A 19,746-nucleotide genomic window follows, 5' to 3' on the forward strand; every position below is an offset into this window, starting at 1 on the left:
TCCAGAGCCAGGTGGTTACGTGGGGCCCACATGTGTACAGGTAGGACAGCATGTACATAGTGCAGCGATTTTCACTATTATCAATACTAGTGTGTTTTTTCTACAATAAGGAGGAGTTGGTAGCGCATAAAACTTCTCGAGGAAGCTATCCGCGGGTCGACGACGTGAGGTCAGCAGGTGCGTCAGATGGCATCTAGTGGCATCAGGAGGGCGAACGAGGTCAATATTTGCACGCGGATGAGGACGGACACAACGTGGGTGTTTTCTGGTGAGAGTTATGCAGAAAGTTCATCATTAGGACCACTTTTTGGGGCCACTTCACGTGGTGGCGAGATGCATTATTCGAAAAAAGCTGAGTGCCAGGTGTGTGAATGATGCAAAAAGGTGACAACTATGCACTGCGAGGTCAGTTTTTGGCCCGTTCGGGGTCCGTTTGAGGTCATCTAAAAGGCCAAGGGTGCCCAACTAAAAAAGCTAAGTGTGGGAACTGAAAAACAAGAGGGAACACCAGCAAAAACGTGGAGAAGAGAGGAGTAACAGCCGCAAGTGTGTTTTTGGTGTTTTTGGAACCTATTTTGGTCGTAAACTGCTCATCCGAGGTCGGATTTGAGCACTTTGACATTGTGGAGTGTGGTTTTGGGTCGTTCCGGACGCGATGGCGCTGTCCATTTTGCCAAATTCCTCACTCTTTTCCTACTATTTTTATGTGTAAGTCTCTCCTATGAGCGAAGTTTCTGCTCCAGTTTGTGATTGTATCTGGTATCTTTTACCCATATTGTGTGAGTTGTTTGTCCCATTGGTGTTGGCCCAAGCTCATTTGTATCTAAAAATTAGAAATTCTCCTCTTTTGAGCTGAGTTTTTTGGGTGTGTGTGTGTGTCTGTGTCTGTGTGGAGTGGGCAAGTGGATAGTCTCTCTCCTCTCACTCTAGAGGTGTGTTCCCTGCCTCGGCCAGGTGTGTTGTCTACGCCGAGTGGTGCCCCATAGTGTGTGTGTATATCCTTCCAAGAGTGTGTGTCGGGTCGTTATAGAGGCACTGTGTGTGTTTTCATCCCGCTCACATTCTTTTGGTGCCCCCACTGAGCAGTTACAAGAGGTCCAGTTGGATAGGATGAGCGCATTGGAGCATTATGGGCAGATGCAGGATAAGGCTTTGGCAAAGATAAATGAAAAGGTTAAAAGTAAGGGTATCAAGAAACATGACTTGGTTTTGTGCTACAATAGTAAGCTGGACAACACCTTCCAAAAGAAGTTTCAAATTAAGTGGGAAGGCCCTTTCAAGGTAGTGGAGTGTTTTCCAAATGGCACATATCAGTTGGCTACCCTGGATGGTGTTCTACATAAGTCAAGGGTAAATGGGTTGCGTCTTAAATTGTATCATGCTAGATTGATGATGGTGGAGCAAGATGAGCTGTCTGTGGATCAAGCAGTGTTGGTGAGGGATGAGGAGCCCTGTGATGCGGCGAGTCTCATATCTCTCTTTGCTGCTGCTGATCATGAATGATCTAGCAGGCTAGGGGATGGGCAAATTATGTCAGGAGTTTTTTGGAGCAAGGAATTGCGCATATGTACATACACATGCATGGTGCATCAAATAAGGAATTGCCCATTTTCCAGAGCCAGGTGGTTACGTGGGGCCCACATGTGTATAGGTAGGACAGCATGTACATAGTGCAGCGATTTTCACTATTATCAATACTAGTGTGTTTTTTCTACAATAAGGGGGAGTTGGTAGCGCGTAAAACTTCTCGAGGAAGCTATCCGTGGGCCGACGACGTGAGGTCAGCAGGTGCGTCAGATGGCATCTAGTGGCGTCAGGAGGGCGAACGAGGTCAATATTTGCACGCGGATGAGGACGGACACAACGTGGGTGTTTTCTTGTGAGAGTTATGCAGAAAGGTCATCATTAGGACCACTTTTTGGGGCCACTTCACGTGGTGGTGAGATGCATTATTGGAAAAAAGCTGAGTGCCAGGTGTGTGAATGATGCAAAAAGGTGACAACTATGCACTGCGAGGTCACTTTTTGGCCTGTTCGGGGTCCGTTTGAGGTCATCTAAAAGGCCAAGGGTGCCCAACTAAAAATGCTAAGTGTGGGAACTGAAAAACAAGAGAGAAGACCAGAAAAAACATGGAGAAGAGAGGAGGAACAACCGCAGGTGTGTTTTTCGTGTTTTTGGAGCCTGTTTTGGCCGTAAACTGCTCATCCGAGGTCGGATTTGAGCACTTTGACATTGTAGACTGGGGTTTTGGGCCGTTCCGAACGCGATGGCGCTGTCCATTTTGCCAAATTCCTCACTCTTTTCCTGCTGTTTTTCTGTGTAAGTTTCTCCTATGAGCGAAGTTTCTGCTTCAGTTTGTGATTGTATCTGGTATCTTTTACCCATATTGTGTGAGCTGTTTGCCCCATTGGTGTTGGCCCAAGCTCACTTGTATCTAAAAATCAGAAATTCTCCTCTTTTGAGCTGAGTTTTTTGGGTGTGTGTGTGTGTGTGTGTCTGTGTGGAGTGGGCAAGTGGATAGTCTCTCTCCTCTCACTCCAGAGGTGTGTTCCCTGCCTCGGCCAGGTGTGTTGTCTACGCGGAGTGGTGCCCCATAGTGTGTGTGTGTGTGTATATCCTTCCAAGAGTGTGTGTCAGGTCATTATAGAGGCACTGTGTGTGTTTTCATCCTGCTCACATTCTTTTGGTGCCCCCACTGAGCAGTTACAAGAGGTCCAGTTGGATAGGATGAGCGCATTGGAGCATTATGGGCAGATGCAGGATAAGGCTTTGGCAAAGATAAATGAAAAGGTTAAAAGTAAGGGTATCAAGAAACATGACTTGGTTTTGCGCTACAATAGTAAGCTGGACAACACCTTCCAAAAGAAGTTTCAAATTAAGTGGGAAGGCCCAATTGGTGGTGAGCGTAGGATGATTGTAAGTGGTGATTGTGGCGGACGTAGAATTTGTGTTGGTGGGGCTGGTGCTCGGGGTGGGGCTATTCTTTCTCTAGGGGGTGACAATTGGTTCCTCCTACCTCCTCTATTATAGTTTTGTTGTGGTTTGGGACAGTAGTACATACCGTGACCATCTTCTCCGCAGTTGTAGCAGTGATACTCTCTATTTTTTCATCGTGCTCTTCCAGGGTCTTGATCTCTTTCTTGACTCCTCCCTTGCTGTATTAAGTGGACAGACAAATTCTGCAGTTGGTCAGTAATATGGGCCAACATATCTTATTGGTCATCTCTTACCCCAAGAGCCGGTGGTGGTGGTATGGTGGTTGTCGTAGTTGCTAGTCGACGCGATGTTCCTGCTTCTGTTGATTCGGTTTCCTTGGCTTTCATTCGCAGCTTCTTGTCCTTAAGGCGAGCAATCTCAATGGCTAACTCGTACGTAGCCGGGAATCTACCTTTCACCTTCTCCTTGAGAAGCGGCCATAAGCCATGCGTGAACCGATCTTTTTTTAGGAAATCGGCTGCATCTTCCCCCCTTGCCAGTGACTCAACCCACCGTTCCCACAAATCCACAAATTTGGACTCATAGGTGGCATATTCTAAAAGACCCTCCTGCTTCAAGTCTCTCAACTTGTCCCACAACTTTTCTGAAGTGGTACCTCTCTCAAAGCGCCTCTTAAAAGCGGTTTTTAAGGGTTCCCAGTCATCCTTGGTTGCTTGTGGAAGTGGATTGTACCATGATCTAGCTTCTAGCTTCATGAGATGCTTAAAGATTCTAACCCGGTATTCATCCGTATCTTTGTTGCTCACTACACATGCTACTTCAAAGTCATCTAGGAAGTCTGTTACCAAATCCTCCCCCTTCTTTCCTTTAAATGTTGGAAATGCTACACTTGCCATGATTACTGAGAGAGAGCTAGAAAGACACACTGCTTAACTTCCAAAAAAAAATTTCTTCTTTACAAGGAGGCGTGTATACCCTCTTATACTAGGATATAGATTAAAACTTCAAACGGTACATTGCCTTGTACCAAAGGTAAGACAAATGGTTGATCTGATGCCAGAACCTCCAAAAACCGCTCCCCACCCGGCATGGTGTCAATGACGTGCTGGTAGTTAGCCTTCAAATCCAGTATTACCTTGATTGAGCGTACACGTGTTGGTATGTGTGATCTGTCTTGAGGTAGGTTGTACTGATTCATGTGAAGCTTAGAGGTGCTTAGTCACTGTCCAAGCTTGTGGGAGAGGGTGGTGTTCTTTCCTGAAACAAACTCAGTAGATCCCTAGTTTCTCTAGTGAGAGTGTGAGCCAATGCTTCCGTTATCTGTGCTGCAGCATCAGGTGCGACTTGAAAACTGACTGTGATAATTACCTCGGTGACTTGAGTTACCCGATTCTCAAAGTAGAATAGTGTTGATTCTCTATTGTGTAGAGCTACTTCCATTTTGTTGTTGTGGGTTGGTTGTAGGTTGCGGACATGGTTTCGACCTTCTCCTTCTTCTTCTTGGCACTTGGCCTATGTATATCCACTGGGTTTGGCGTGTTGGTTGACTCTCCCACTGCAAATCGATTACCGTTACGCCTGGCACTCGAGCTTCGATGGAGATGCGGAGTTCGTCTAGTTGTGCTTGGAGCTCTTCTTCTTCTGTCGTCCAATTAGCAAATCCTGCTAGCCATTCATCCATTCACAATAGTTTAAGGGTTTCAGTCTTGTAAACTGAAGGGTTTCATGAAAAGATCCTCAGTGGGGGCACCAAATGACGGGAGCAAAGCGAACCCCGACGGCCTCTAAAACACCAAGGACCGAATGGCGCGCCTCGAGCCTGTCATGGTAAAGCAAACATGGGGCACCACCTAGCTTCAGCGGCTAGGAAGCAAACAACACACCACCATAACAAAGTTTTCATCCAAGAGAGATGGATGCTTGGGAGTAATGATGAAGAGGAAAGGGAATAAGATCAAGTGAGAGAGAGAGAGAGAGTGAGGGAGGGGGTATAGCGGCTTAGTACTTAGGCACCACAAAAGGATGGCGAATCCGCACACCCTTCACACATACACAAGCTCACTCCAAAACACAAGACTAGGTGGCGATTCCGCACACCTCACATGGGCAAAACATTGCAAGAAAACATACTCACAAAACCTCAAGCTTTATTTAGAGAATTAGGCGATGAAATGGGGAGCATAGGGTAGGGGAATGAGAAGGGAGAGAGTGGTAGAGCACATGGCGGATAGGTGGGAGTTGATGGCGAAGACTCGCACGAGGATTATGGCCATCATCCAAGACAAGCATGGTGATTGCGGTGATGGTGTGGGTGTGTGTGTGTGCACTAGGCACACACAGTGCATAGTGTGTTCTTTGGTGATGTTGTGTGTGTATTTAGTGTGATGGTGATCCCTATTTATATAGGGGAGGAGGGGGGAGAAATTCTAGAATTTAGAAATGAAGAAATCATTATCTACATAGGCCATGTGACTGTGGGCCCCACTTGTCTGGCTGTGTGTATATGTGCCAGAACAGCAGTCTCATGAGAGAGAGACTAAGAGAGAGATGGGTTGATGAAAAAAGTGAGAGGTGACATGGAGAATAATTAATTACAAGAGGGGAGAGAGGGGAGTGTGTTCAGAGATGAATCTGTGTGCAGATGTGTGTGAACACAAGAAAAATCAGGTAACCACCGGGTAAGGATGGGTCTGTGGGCACTTTTTTCAGTGAAACTGAGTGTGTGTGAGTGTGGGGGAGGTTATTTAGCTACAAGACAAGAGACATGGCGCCCTTTAGAGAGAGAGGGGGGTATTTGGGTCATGGGATATGATAGGAGAGAGAAAGAGGGGGTGGGGTATACTATTTTGGAAGATAGGGTAAGTTGCATGTGAGTTGGTGCATTATTGGTGAGTTATAATGCATTATTGGTGAGAGGTGGGGTAGCTTGAGGGGAGAGAGAAAGGAGAAAGGACAAGGGGAAGAGAGAGGGGGTTGACCTTTTGAGTGGAGGAGAGGAAAAGGGACACCCGGCGGGGCAACAGTGAAGAAAAAGGAGGCAAGGTGGGGATGGGCTACCCCGAAGGCATGAGGTGGCCTATTTTACCTTTCTTGTATATTTACATAATCATACTTTATTTTTTTTCTTACTTTTCCAATGCCTTTTATCACTCCCTCCCTAAGAGGAGGTTTCCATGGGGTGGGGACGAGAGAAGAGGGGTATGGGAGGTTGGCTTGTGAAAAGCCCCCATCAATGGTTTGCCCATATGTCAACTTCCCCGTCGTCGCGGGCGTAGCGGTTAGTACATTGGGCTCTCATGGTGGTGGTGAGGGTTCGAGTCTCTGTGCCTACGATGGGCGCTCATTTTTTACCACCCTCAATCCTCCTCAAGATCCCCCCTTTCAACCTGCACCGCTGATCCCATATCTTTCTACCCGTGCCCTTTAGTGCTGAGGCTTGGTCACACCCATGACTTTCAGCGAGGTCAAGGTGAAGGGCCTTCAACCTCCAAAAGCTCGATTCGATCTTGGGTGCAGGAGACGAAAGCCTTGCCTTGTCTACTCTAGACCACATAGGCTCGCACGCTGATCTGTTACAGCACCACGTTTTTTTAATGAAAAAAAAGAAATTCTCCACCGTTCTGTTCACTACTCGTGCTTCCTGCTTGCATGACGTTTGTCACCCCTGATGACTCCGCAGTGCGACACCCTTCCCGACTTCACGTTGTTGGGAAACAAACAAACTGAAACACCTCTATAGTGATGTCACCCAAGAGCGTTGAAAGAGAACTACAAGACACCAAAATCTTCGCAAAATCATTTTGAAACACCACAAGTCCAATAGGAGTAGACCCTTGGGAATTTACTAGCCGTCGCCCACCCAAGAGACTGTGTCACATATGAGCAAAACCCTGCCAAAGCATGGATTTACAGCACACGCCGACCAATGCATATGAAGACAAGAGCCTCTCCTTTCACAATCAAACATCACAAACCCACAACTTCAACATCAATTCCACAATTCATAGATACATGCCCTCCGAATCTGTCTACACACAATTTGCCACTAGGCTGCCATAGCCATAACCCTGCAGAGAACTAGTCGTAACCTGATGAGCACAACTCCAATTGGGAAACTTTAAAGCTTGAGAGAGCTTGAAAAATGACTGGCGAGAAAGTTGAAGATGACTAAAATTGATTCCATACGCCCCCATGAGCAAAATTGACGCGAACAGAGAGCTGTCCCAGCACGACTACACGTAGAGAAGGCTAGTCAGGGGCAAAAAACTGCATCCAAGAGCACCAAGGAGACAGAACGAGCTAAAACCTGCAAATTTCTGATCTTTGGCTGAACTTTTTTTAGTTTGTACATGAGTTTAAGTTATATACAAGGCTCACTTCAAAAAACTCACTCACGGGCACTTACAGTAGCCCGACAGCTGTCACTAGACTAGCGACTTGCAGTGCATGTACCTGTGCTTGCTAAAGCAAGCTAAAAAACCCACAAAAAGAAATCCCACACGCCCTTTTGACATCGGGCATCATGTCCGTATGTACAAATTTACAAAAAACGGGGTGTCAGAAATGAGCCCAACATAGTTTGCCACACCCCAACCTGCTAGATCATTCATGATCAGCAGCACGAAAGAGATCCTGTAAACCACATGAGGGAGTCTTCACCTCATCTTCATCATTAACCACATGACCAACAAATTATTCAAAAGAAGGCTCATCCTCAATCACAGTCATCAACCTTGCAATATACTTCTTCAACCTGTAGCCATTCACACGTGCTTTATGCGGGGTACCATCCAAGTCAGCAAGCTGATATGTGCCATTCGGAAACCTGTTTAAGACCAAGAAAGGACCTTGCCACTTGATTTGAAATTTCTTTTGAAAAGTGCTATCAAGCTTACTATTGTAACGAAGCACCATGTCACCCTTCTTGATGTCCTTGTTCTTTACCTTCTCATTTGCCTTTGCTTGATTCTTCTTCAAGACCTGCTCATAATGCTCAAAACCTAACACCCTATCCAATTGTACACATTGCAAATATAAAAGTCTTTCCTTGAATGTATCCTTGGGCTCTTCTTCAAGCTTTAGCATCATCTTCAAGGATGGTATCTCCACCTCAATAGGAAGTAAAGCCTCTTTGCCAAAAACTAGATGGAAGGGAGAAAAACCAGTACCTGATTTGATGGCAGTCCTATAAGCCCATAGAGCACAAGGTAGCTCTAAATCCCAAGTCTTCACATTGTTTCTTGTCATCTTTGTAAGCATTCTTATGAGCTCTCCATTAAACCTTTCATTCATGCCATTGCATTGGGGATAATATGGAGTAGTAAACCTGTGATGCACATGAAGCTTCTCACATAGATAATCCACCAACTCTCCCCTAAAACCTGGACCCTTGTCAGAAAGTAACTCCAATGGCATGCCAAATTTGCAACAAATATCTTCATATATAAATAAGGAAACATCTTTACTCGTGATGTGCTTAACAGCTTTGGCTTCGGCCCACCTGGATAGATAGTCAACAGCAGTAAGTATGTAACATTTGCCTCTAGCTGTCATAGGTAGAGGACCTATTGTATCAATACCCCACTTCTCAAACACATCATAAGCCACAATGGTGCCTCTAATTTTTTATTTGAGAACCCTATTTGCCATGCTTTGACACTCTTTACAAGACTTGCACCAATGATGAACATCGCGTTGAACACTTGGCCACACATAACCCTCCTGCAAGACTTTATGCAAAGTGATCTTTGCAGCAAAGTGACCACCACAAGAACCCTCATGATTCTCCTCTGAAATTTTGTAAATTTCCCCTTTCCAAGGAACTTTTCTCATCACAAGATCAGCCCCCTTCATATACATGGCATCACCAAGTAGAACATACCTTTTGGCACGACGTAGGAAGGCGTACTTTTTTGGCTTTTCCAACTCTGATGGAAGCATACCTGTTTGTAGAAACTCTTCCTCCCTCTGTAAAGCTTCCCTTCCCAAATAAAGAGGAGAATCAGCCCTTATCACATACAATTGCCCAATTGAAGCTTGCGCTGCACCATGTGCTTCTTCATTTTGAGACCTGTCCACATGCCTTAAACTCCAAGCTTCAAAATGCTTAAGCAGATTCTTCACTTGAAAACACATATATTTCAGCCTTGGATTCTTACTTTGCCACACCCCAAGTACTTGCTTAACCACCAAAAGAGCATCACCTCTTACCCTCACACGACGGATGCCCAGCTCAAGGCAAAGGTTGAGACCTTTCTCCAAAGTAGCATACTCAGCTTCATTGTTGCTTTGTGCTGTAAGCTTCAAACTCCTTTTAGTTACCAAAGCACCTTGAGGATCATAAACTACCACACCTCCTGAAGCTTCACCGTGCGCTTTGCTGTAAGAGCCATCAAAAAACAATAGATAGGCATTGTCTATGTCAGGAGCTTCCATGTGTTGCTTCTTCACTGCATCCTCTTTAAGAAGAAGAGGGCTTTCCTTATAGGTAAGAAAATCAGCCAATGTATCCCTTGTACTCTCCTCAACAAGAAAAGAGAATTGGAATTCCTGTAGCTCCACAATCCACTTCATGAGCCTCTTTGACAAAGTAGGGCTATTCACCAATTGAGGTAGAAGAGTGTAGCTAGTGAGGAATGTGAATGTTTTAGGGAGAAGGCAGTGCCTAAACCTTCTACATGCATAAATCACACTCACCATAATGAGCTCCACCTCAGTATAGCCTCTCTCCACCTCTAGCTTCACCCTGCTAGCACAATAGATAGGCTTCATGTAGTGGGAATTGTTACCTCGTTGAAGAAGCATAGCTCCAATAGCATCCTCACCTACTGATGGATTCACATAAAACTCCTTATCCCAATTAGGAGCTTGCATAGCAGGAAGAGAACCAAGAACCTCTTTGATACCTTGAAAAACCTCTTCACATTCATTTGTCCATTGTAGAGGATCCAACCTTGCTACTTGTTGTAGAGGATAAAGAAGTTGAGAGGACAAAGGAATGAACCTTGCCATATACTTCACCTTTTGAATAAAAGTAGAAAGTTGCTTTGTATCTTTAGGTGATGGGAGGAGCACCAAAGCCTTCACTTTGTCAGGATCCGCTTCAATCCCATTCTCTGAGATCATATGCCCCAAAAACTTCACTCTTGGTTGAGCAAGATGACATTTCTTTGGGTTGAGTTGACCTCCACTTTCATCATATTGCTTCAATGCCATCCCAAGCTTTGCACAATGATCCTTTCTAGAGCTATAAACACAAAAGTCATCAATAAGATCCTTCACAAACTTGCCAAGAAAGGGAGAGAACACATTATTGATGCGCTTTTGTTACCACGCACAGCCATTCATAAGACCAAAAGGAAGTACACAATAACAAAAGCATCCCCATGGCGTGATAAATGTGGTCTTCTTCGATCTTCCAAAGCCAAGGTGAGCTGAAAATATCCAGAGAATCCATCACATACGCTATACCTCTCAGGCCCTGCAATAGAATCAAGTATGTCATCTATGAAAGGAAGAGGGTATGGATCCCTCTTCATGGCTGCGTTTAGAGGCTTAAAATCAACACATATCCTCCACTTTCCATCCTTCTTGGGTGTGACCACAACAGGACTCACCCATTCTGCAGTGCTCACAGGACATATGAAACCTGCTTCAAGAAGCTTGTCTACCTCTTCCTTTAAAGCATTAAGTTGTACCTGTCCCATTCTCCTTAGCTTTTGGCGTACGGGCTGAGCTCCTTCCTTGATTGGAATGTGGATTTCCTCTCCCTTAAAGCCTCTAATTTCCTCATAAGAAGTGATGAATAAATGGGGAAATTGTTGTATCATATGTAGGTACTCACCCTTCTCATGACTAGTCAAGTCGAAAGACAACATACCTTGTATCAGCTCCTATTTGACATTAGGTTGAACTTTGGGTTGCATCAGCTCTTCAATTTGCTCATAAGGACCAGAGATATCCTCATTCTCCATAAGGCCAAGAAATCTTTGTTTCTCATCATGCTCTTCTTCAAGAAACAAAGAGGAAACATCTGGATCACTATCGCTGCTATCTTCCACTTCACTGCCCTCATCCCCATTGTCTTCTTCTTCACTTGAGTACTCTTCTTCATCACTTTTCTCATCAAAATCAGCATCCAAAGATTGCTTGCTAGCCATGTCAAACCTCTTCTTATCACCCCTTCTATTGTAGAGAGTGATGGTACCATGTCCCCAATCCTGTATAGCTTTGGTTGCCTGTAACCATGGTCTTCCAAGGATGAGAGGGAAAGCACCAATACCCGCGGGCATAACATGGCAATTGACCAGCACTTTAACATCAAATACATCCACCTCCAAGTCCTTTACAACTCCCAAGCAAGCTTTATGCGAAAACCTGAATTTTTCACCATGTTGAGTCCCAACTTTGATACACAAGCTTGAGTAATAACACATACCTGTGCACCTCCATCAATATAAGCCTCCCCAATGCACTTCCTCTTATGCCATGCATCCATAGTAGGACATATATCAGGTAGCTCATTCAAAGACAAGACTCTCACTGACCCCCTTGCAGGCTCCTTCTTCATGGGGTTGACTACGTGCTTCCATTGCCTCTTTAACTTGGGACACATCTCCATGAGTTGCCCAAAGGTAACATCAGCCTTTCTACCCACCAAATCAGCCCTTAAACTATAATTTGGTTGCCCTTCCCCCAAAGGAAAGTCAGATGCATTGTAATGTTTCCTGGGCTTTCTCTTCTTCTTCTCTTTACCTGTACCTGTTTCAACCTGTTTCCCTCTTTTATGGCTGGGACTTGCATCACTCATGTCATGATCTCTTGTAACCCTCTTACCTACAGGCGTGACCATAGCTCCCAAATCATCCTCTTTCTTCTCCAAATGGATTATGCTTACCACTTTTGTTTTGCCCTTCTCTTCTGTTGTTTTGGTCCTGCTTCCCCTTTAATCTCAATACCATAATCTTGAGCTTGAGAAGGAATTTGTGGAGGAAGAGGAAATATGTCGCCACCCATTCTCTTTGGCTTGTCACATTGAGGGCTTTTATGACCCCATTCACCACAATTGTAGCATTGAAACATATCCCCTCTTCCAGCCATGCCTCTTCCTCTACCACATGTATAACCCTCATTGCTTCCATAACCACGTCCATATCCATAACTTTGACCTCTTCCACCTCCCATCATATGCACACTAAGATTCTTCATAAGACCTACCACCTCTTGCATCTCCTTGCAAAAGGCATTCACATCATGAGAAGCTTGTTGATCATAACCTGGCTCCCTGATGAGGACCCTTGGTTGCTCTACCACTTTCACTTCAAGCTTTGGCTCCACATTGATTCCAAGTTGATGAAGACGCTCTGCTTTCCACTCTTTATTCTTTGCAATTTCAACTGCCTCCTCAAAGGTCCTTGGCTGCTTAAGCTCTACCTTCAAGCGTAGGTTACTCCTCAAGCTTGCAAGAAACCTGTCCTTCTTCAACATGGCTGGAGGAATTTCAGCCCCCAAAGATGTACACCACTTTGCCCATAACGCATTGAATGCCTTGACAAAGTCTTCTATGGTTTGGCCTTCATCTTGTACTAAGCCTTGAATAGACTGCCATACCTTTTGTGGGTCTTCCACCTGTTGAAAGTGTGTAAGAAAAGCATGCCTTACCATTTCGTAAGTCATAACTTGAGGAGGTTGGGCTGATTGTAGATCCTTTTCGTAGCCTTCCAACCATTCCCTAGCATCTCCCTTCAAACAGAAGTAGAAGATTTGTAGCACCAACGCTGGGTCTTGCTTGTCAGCAAGAAGGCAAGCAAACTCCATTCTCTCAATGAAAGCTTTGGAACTTTCATTTAATTTCCCACTAAACTCCAAAAAATTAAACGCCATGTCTTCAAAACCTGTAAACTAAAGGTAACTTGAAGCGATTCCTCGGTGGCGGGCACCAAATCACTGTTGGGAAACAAACAAACTGAAACACCTCTATAGTGATGTCACCCAAGAGTGTTGAAAGAGAACTACAAGACACCAAAAGCTTCGCAAAATCCTTTTGAAACACCACAATTCCAATAGGAGTAGACCCTTGGGAATTTACTAGCCGTCGCCCACCCAAGAGACTGTGTCACATATGAGCAAAACCCTGCCAAAGCATGGATTTACAGCACACGCCAACCAATGCATATGAAGACAAGAGCCTCTCCTTTCACAATCAAACATCACAAACCCACAACTTTAACATCAATTCCACAATTCATAGATACATGCCCTCCGAATCTGTCTACACACAATTTGCCACTAGGCTGCCATAGCCATAACCCTGCAGAGAACTAGTCATAACCTGATGAGCACAACTCCAATTGGGGCACTTTAAAGCTTGAGAGAAAGCTTGAAAAATGACTGGCGAGAAAGCCTAAGATGACTAAAATTGATTCCATACGCCCCCATGAGCAAAATTGACGCGAATAGAGAGCTGTCCCAGCACGACTACACGTAGAGAAGGCTAGTCGGGGCAAAAAATTGCATCCAAGAGCACCAAGGAGACAGAACGAGCTAAATCCTGCAAATTTCTGATCTTTGGCTGAACTTTTTTTAGTTTGTACATGAGTTTAAGTTATATACAAAGCTCACTTCAAAAAACTCACTCACGGGCACTTATAGTAGCCCGACAGCTATCACTAAACTAGCGACTTGCAGTGCATGTACATGTGCTTGCTAAAGCAAGCTAAAAAACCCACAAAAAGAAAGCCCACACGCCCTTTTGACATCGGACGTCATGTTCGTATGTACAAACTTATAAAAAACGGGATGTCAAAAATGCGCCCAACAGCGCCCTGCTTTCATGACCTCCCTCCACGACTTCGCCTTTTGCTTGCACCGCCTGAGTCCAGCATCAATGAGGTTTCTGGATCTTGCGTGATTCTGTTATTTTTCCGCTTTTCTTCAATTGGGTACCCCTACTTCAATAAACTCCCCTACTAAGTCTTTACTCTTCACTCGGTTAAGTTTTGCTGTAGGATTCGTGGGGCACATGAAAACAGGTCGTTCAAGAAAAGCGAGAGGACTATGGCTGTTGTTCCTACTGATTAGCTGCTCCTTCCTGCTTCTACTCCCGCCATGGCTTACCATCTCGGGCGTTTTCCACCCTCCCGAACCCTCGCCTTTCCTCTTGCATGAGCTCCCCTGGCTGAAGCTAGCAGAGCCGCACAATGGCACCTTCGCAAATGCCTGTAGGTACCCGCTTACCAATCGCACCGACCCTCCATATCTTCTTGTCGCCCTCATCTTCAACAGAGTGCACGGCAGCGATCTCTTCGGAATCGGCCCCTATGAGTGCAGACAGTGGATTGAGTACATGCTTTATGCAGGCGTTGAGCACATATTTTGGTATGATACTGCCCACAACAACGCAGAGACCCTAGAAGTGTACATTCGTCCCTATATCCGCGCGCGGCTCCTTACCTATGTTAGATTCCATCAGCTCTTTCCTAACTCCCTCTCAGAGAGCTTCCATTTTGAACAGGATAACTCTTACCGCCATTTCCTCGCCCATTTTGCACACAGAGGGAAATGGGTTGTCCAGATCGATGTGGATGAATACCCTTTTTCCAGCGCAGATCAGAGCAGCTGCTTCCTTCATCGGCTCATCAGAGAGTATGAGGTTCGTTCTCCAGACACCTCTCAAATTCTGCTGCAGTGTATGATCTTTGCGGGAAACCCTCGGGGTGATCTAGTGAATGGGTGGGTGATTGAAAGATACCAGAGAAGGAAGTATGAGACTGAAGGGGTGGAGAAAGGGTATCAAAGTAGGCAGAAGCCCATATATCGAGCCGATCTCTGTAAGGGTATTGTGAGTGAAAACCCTCATGGTGTGTGGATGGGAGAGGGGAAAACTGTGGTTGCTAGTGATGAGCGCATACGTATGAACCATTACTGGGGTGCAAGAGAATCTGGCTTTAAGCCAGATACAAGAGAGTCTACGGCCATGTTAGTATCTGACTCCAGCATCCAGCCAATTGCCTCTATCATCAAGAAAGTGACAGGGCTTGTAAAGAAAGAGTCTGATACTATGGGTGTTTTCTTGCGGTCGATGGTTCAATGGTGACATGACCTTCAATGCACATGCAAGCACAAGCTTGAACTGAAGCAGAGGATGTGTTTTGTTCGAAATTCCCTCCAGTGCAAAGGACCCAGAAGAAGCTAGCAACAACAGGACGACCTCTATTGGATGGAGTACTAAATGTTATGAAGGCAGTCTTTGGGCCTTGCATAATATGCACTTTATGTTGCAACATGGTGTGGAGCCCTTGCTCCCTTAAGGTGTGCTTTCATAAAACTCAATAAAATATTTTGAGCACATCAATAGCTGGCTTTAACATGCAGCACTAGCATTCTTGCTAAATTTGATCATTGAAGATTTTTGGTGGTGCTAGCACCAGGAGGACATGGAGGCTGTGCTGTGAAGAGAGGAGTCTTGCAGATAATTGTAATGGTTGAGTGAGGAGAGAAAGCGATAGTGTGCGTATGTTTAATGTGGTAGAGCTATCTGAGTTTTGCTCATGTAAAAGGAGTGATCCAATGTGGAGCTGTAGATGTACCTTTTCCAAGTTCAGTTCTAAGATGTTGGATGGGTGCTCTCTTGTAGGTAAGTTATCCCTTAAAAACTGCATCAGGTACATGACCACTTATGTACATGATATTATGGATGTGCTCTTGTATCAACATCGGCGGCTCTTTATCTACTTCATGATTTCCTTTCGCTAAAAAGTTTTGTTCCTTGTGTTGTGGGTAACTTGAGACTTTGAAATGTTTGTTATATACCGAGGTGAGATATAGTTTTGAGACTGTACAAAGAAAAGGGCGTGTCTGTTGTCGGTAATTTGAGACTATGAAATGTTTGTTATATACTGAGGTGAGATGTAGTTTTGAGACTGTACAAAGAAAAGGGTGTGTCTGCTTCTATAAAAGATTGCACTGCCTTTTGGTGAGAGGTTTCTTATCATCCTCGGAGGTCAAATATGACATATGGGACCAAAGATACATGTGATGTACTATATGTGGGATAAGTTACTCTTATTGTGCAAAGAGAGCTGCCATGGAGAGCCCCCATGTTGTGGCTGGGAGAGGAAAGTATGTAGGTCTAGGTCATGGCTGAAAATGTCAGAGAAGCAAGGTCAGATGTGAGCAAAAGCTGAGCACTCTAGTAGTGTGTGGTACTCAGATCCTTGAACTTGCATTGAGCATAATGTGCATAGTTGACGGGACACTTCTCCATTGCTTCAATGTTGTGTCTGGCATGAAGGGAGTGGGAGCTAAGCCGAATGGCTGTGATGGTGTGTATATCCGGCAAGTGGATGGGCTTGAGCATATGAGAGAGAGAGAGAGAGAGAGAGAGAGAGAGAGAGAGAGGAGAGGTCTATTACTATTTCTTTCCACCCGCATGCTTGAGAAAAGCATGCCTTTTTCACATAGGCTCAACAAAACCTGTGCATTAACACTACCTCTCTTGAAAGACAATGCCAACAAAATACATGTGCGTGTCATCCTATGTTTGAGCAGACTAATACAGTTGTTCTGTTGAAGGTGGTTTGGGGGAAAAGCCTAAGGAGCCAATTGGTAGGATGCTTGCATAATCTATCTATGTGCAGGGGGAATTGTATACATAGAGAAGGATGAGAGGGTAAACTATCTAAGAGCTTAGTGACCCCAAGTGGAACGGTGAAGTTGCAGTCTTTGATGTCGGTTTTTTGGGCGTTGAATGTCCCCTAAAAGGCCTTTTGAATGTAACTATGCATAGCTGCAAAACAACCTGCAAAGTTACAACAAGCATTATCTGTGACCTTGCCTGGGGCTTAACTATTAAAAGTAATAGTGGGAGGTGCCTCTTGACACAGAAGGCACACGAGTGCTTATTGCACTGGGTGGGGTTACCTTCCATTTGTCTCCCTCTCTTCGCCAAGAACGCATTCACACCCACACATTCAAAAGAAGAGAAAGCAGATGTCTAAGGGAAAGTAATAATATTGGTGCAAGTTTTTGTCCAAAAGAAACTAGAAGCAATGTACTTATTACTTTTATTTAGAAATTGTGATTTGCTCATAAATAACCAACTGAAATTAATAATTGTGTGCTTGCGCACACGCATGAGTAGTCCTTCTATGAAAATGCTCCAATAAAATAGATGTGGATAGCAATTTGTGTCGTGCAATCTTGTCAATAGCAATCTTTGGATAGGAAAGTGTAGAAGAACAATTGTCAAATGCAAAGAAAATTTTCTACGATTTTGAAACCAAATGAAAGCTTGTTTATAGTAAGCATGGTTCTCCTTCTCTATGTGTGGAGGTCTCTTGGGATTGTTCCAACACCGTTAAAAACTTCTCTTGTTTTAGCTGGTTGTACACATTCTTGGTGCATTCCTCAACATGTCAGATATTTTCCATGCTTTGGAGTGCTGTAAGCAAGCAGAGTTCGTATTGGATGTCCTACTGCGGAAGCATACAACCCAAAACGATCCTAGGCCCTTTTTGCCCTTACTAGCCCCATGTTCAAGTTGTTCAATCCCAAAGCTGTTCTCTGTGCCTTATGTGTTGGAGTTGATCCTATCATATCTAAATCATCCAATTTCTCAATTCTCTAATCATGAAGAGAGAAGGCACATCCAATTTTCCTCTGCACCTATGAACAGCACAACCGGGCTCGGGCAAAGGTAGATTCGATTTATCTAAAAAGTGTGTGAATAAGAAAATGGCCACCTCAAATGATTGCAAGGAATTAAGTTCAAATTTTTATAGGATTTTCCTTCTCGAATATGGCTTTCACCTTCTCATGAAGGAGTGAAAAGGATCCAAAGCCGGCTCCATAAAATCATTTTGCGGAGCCTTGTTGCACAATGTGAAATGTGAGAGTATAAATATAAAGTTTGACTTTCCTCAAACTAATACCTATTCTTTGATTGTTGTAGCTTATTGAGGAAACCTTATGTCAAAAATTTTCTTGGCTATTTCATTCAAGCTTGATCTACAAAGGTGTGTATTTCATTGGTTTTGTCAACTCTCTTAACACTTTCTTCAAGTATTTTGCTCTCAGATATAAATTTCTTAATTTTTTAATGATATTGCAGTGCATTGGGTTTCTAATCCTGTTTAAAAAAAATCCTTGGATATAATTTGTTATTGGGTACTAGATTTTAAGCATATTTGCCTACCTAGTTCAGCAGGGCTCTCACCTTTTTGTGCTCTTGTGTTTTCAGAAAATACCTCTTTTGGGATTTCTTGTAAAAGTAGAATGTTTACTTGAGCTAGGGTTTCAGATTCTATGGCTGTTAGACCATTTGCATTTCTCTATATCTTGCGTTCTTGCGCCGTAGGTAATAAGGCGGTGGTCATTAGCAATTGCTCCACAGTGGGTCCCATTGTTGTTACCTTGAAGGTATTTGGATAGTGGAAGCATCATTTAATTTGACCCTCTAAATTTCTTTACATTAAACTCAATGGAGCCTCTTAGAATTCTAGCTTCTGCTGCTTGGTTCTCTCGCTCTCTCTGTGGTAGATTGGTTATGCCATTTCCCTCTTGAATAACAGGTCTGAGTTCAACTCTCCTCATCGGATAGATCTTTAAGGTCTCTTGGGATAGTTTCCTACGATGTTACAAAAATCTTCTTCTTCTTCTTCTCTCTCTCTCTCTCTCTCTCTCTCTCTCTCTCTCTCTCTCTCTCTCTCTCTCTCTCTCTCTCTCACACACACACACACACACACACACACACTTTGCTCTACTAGCCAACTTTGCTTTTATATCAATATTGTTTCAAATTTCAAAGAAACTAGCCATCCAAAGCTCCAAAAATTTTGCTTTTCTAAAACCGTCTCCACGTTTTATATCATTCGTCCATATTACATAGCAGATTGCTCTTAATTTGGAGACAATCATTTTCCTCCAAGACCTTATTCCAACATAATTTTGTCTTCGTCCAATGAAAGTTGACTTCTAAATGAGCTTCTTCATTTCCTTGTTTTGCTTTGAAACAAGCGAATTTTCATGAATCAAATGTGAAGAAATTGAAATTGGACTTAGATTACACAAAACATATATAATTGCAAAAGAAATGTTCTTAAATCTAATGTACGTAGGTGGCATCTGATCTTCAACACACTTTGGATATTACCTATCATCTGGTGTACAATAGGGGGCTTTGCTCCAAAAAACCTCGGTTTAGTGTAATCCCACGTAGAGGTTTTCACTAATTTTAAATTTGAAGGTGAGAAAATGTACAGCATTTAGACAAAATTAGTGGAAATTGAGTCAAGTTACCATTACTATTTCTCATATGTAGCTTTGCCAAGGTTTTGGGAAAAAAGTTCGTTTCAATCAGACAAAATATAGTGTAAACACCTTGAAATTTAGTCAACTTACTATTACTATTACTCATATGTAGCTTTGCCAAGGTTTTGGGGAAAAAAAATTTCAATCACTGATAGGGGGGTTTCAAATAAGGCAAAAAAGAGGGTCCCATATATAAGGATAAAAAAGGCACATTTGCTGCACTTAATCATGATCATGCCCACCCAGCATGTGAGCATATCTCCTACGATTTGATTTCCGCAGGTACTAGTGTCTCCCTAGTACTACTAGTGAATCAGCGAGGGGATTGTACAATCACCACATTACAAAGATTAAGACTTCAATGTACATGGGGACTTTGAACAAGGTTGCCCTACAAAAAGTATAGGTTCAAACTTGAAGAAATTGAAAACAAGAGAGTTTGAAGTATGGGTGCATTACTCATACATACATGGCAATTGAAGCCCATGCCTTGAGGCTCAA

The 19,746-nt window shown here is 43.8% G+C and overlaps 1 protein-coding gene across 2 annotated transcripts; it reads left to right on the forward strand.

Annotated features, from left to right (window-relative positions):
* Positions 1–13,924: 13,924 nt before the first annotated feature.
* Positions 13,925–15,718, forward strand: LOC147450272 (uncharacterized). 2 transcript variants are annotated; one of them, XM_086519545.1, is made up of 2 exons: positions 13,925–15,246; positions 15,360–15,718. In XM_086519545.1, exon 1 carries the CDS (start codon positions 13,958–13,960, stop codon positions 15,029–15,031), a length of 1,074 nt encoding a protein of 357 aa, XP_086375671.1. In that variant the 5' UTR covers positions 13,925–13,957; the 3' UTR covers positions 15,032–15,246; positions 15,360–15,718. The 2 variants fall into 2 exon arrangements, with proteins under 2 accessions (XP_086375671.1, XP_086375672.1); XM_086519546.1 differs by having other exon boundaries at positions 15,366–15,718.
* Positions 15,719–19,746: the final 4,028 nt, after the last annotated feature.

The sequence above is a fragment of the Adiantum capillus-veneris genome, chromosome 9 (assembly GCF_014529385.1).
Source record: "Adiantum capillus-veneris isolate H3 chromosome 9, ASM1452938v2, whole genome shotgun sequence".
Lineage (NCBI taxonomy): Eukaryota > Viridiplantae > Streptophyta > Polypodiopsida > Polypodiales > Pteridaceae > Adiantum > Adiantum capillus-veneris.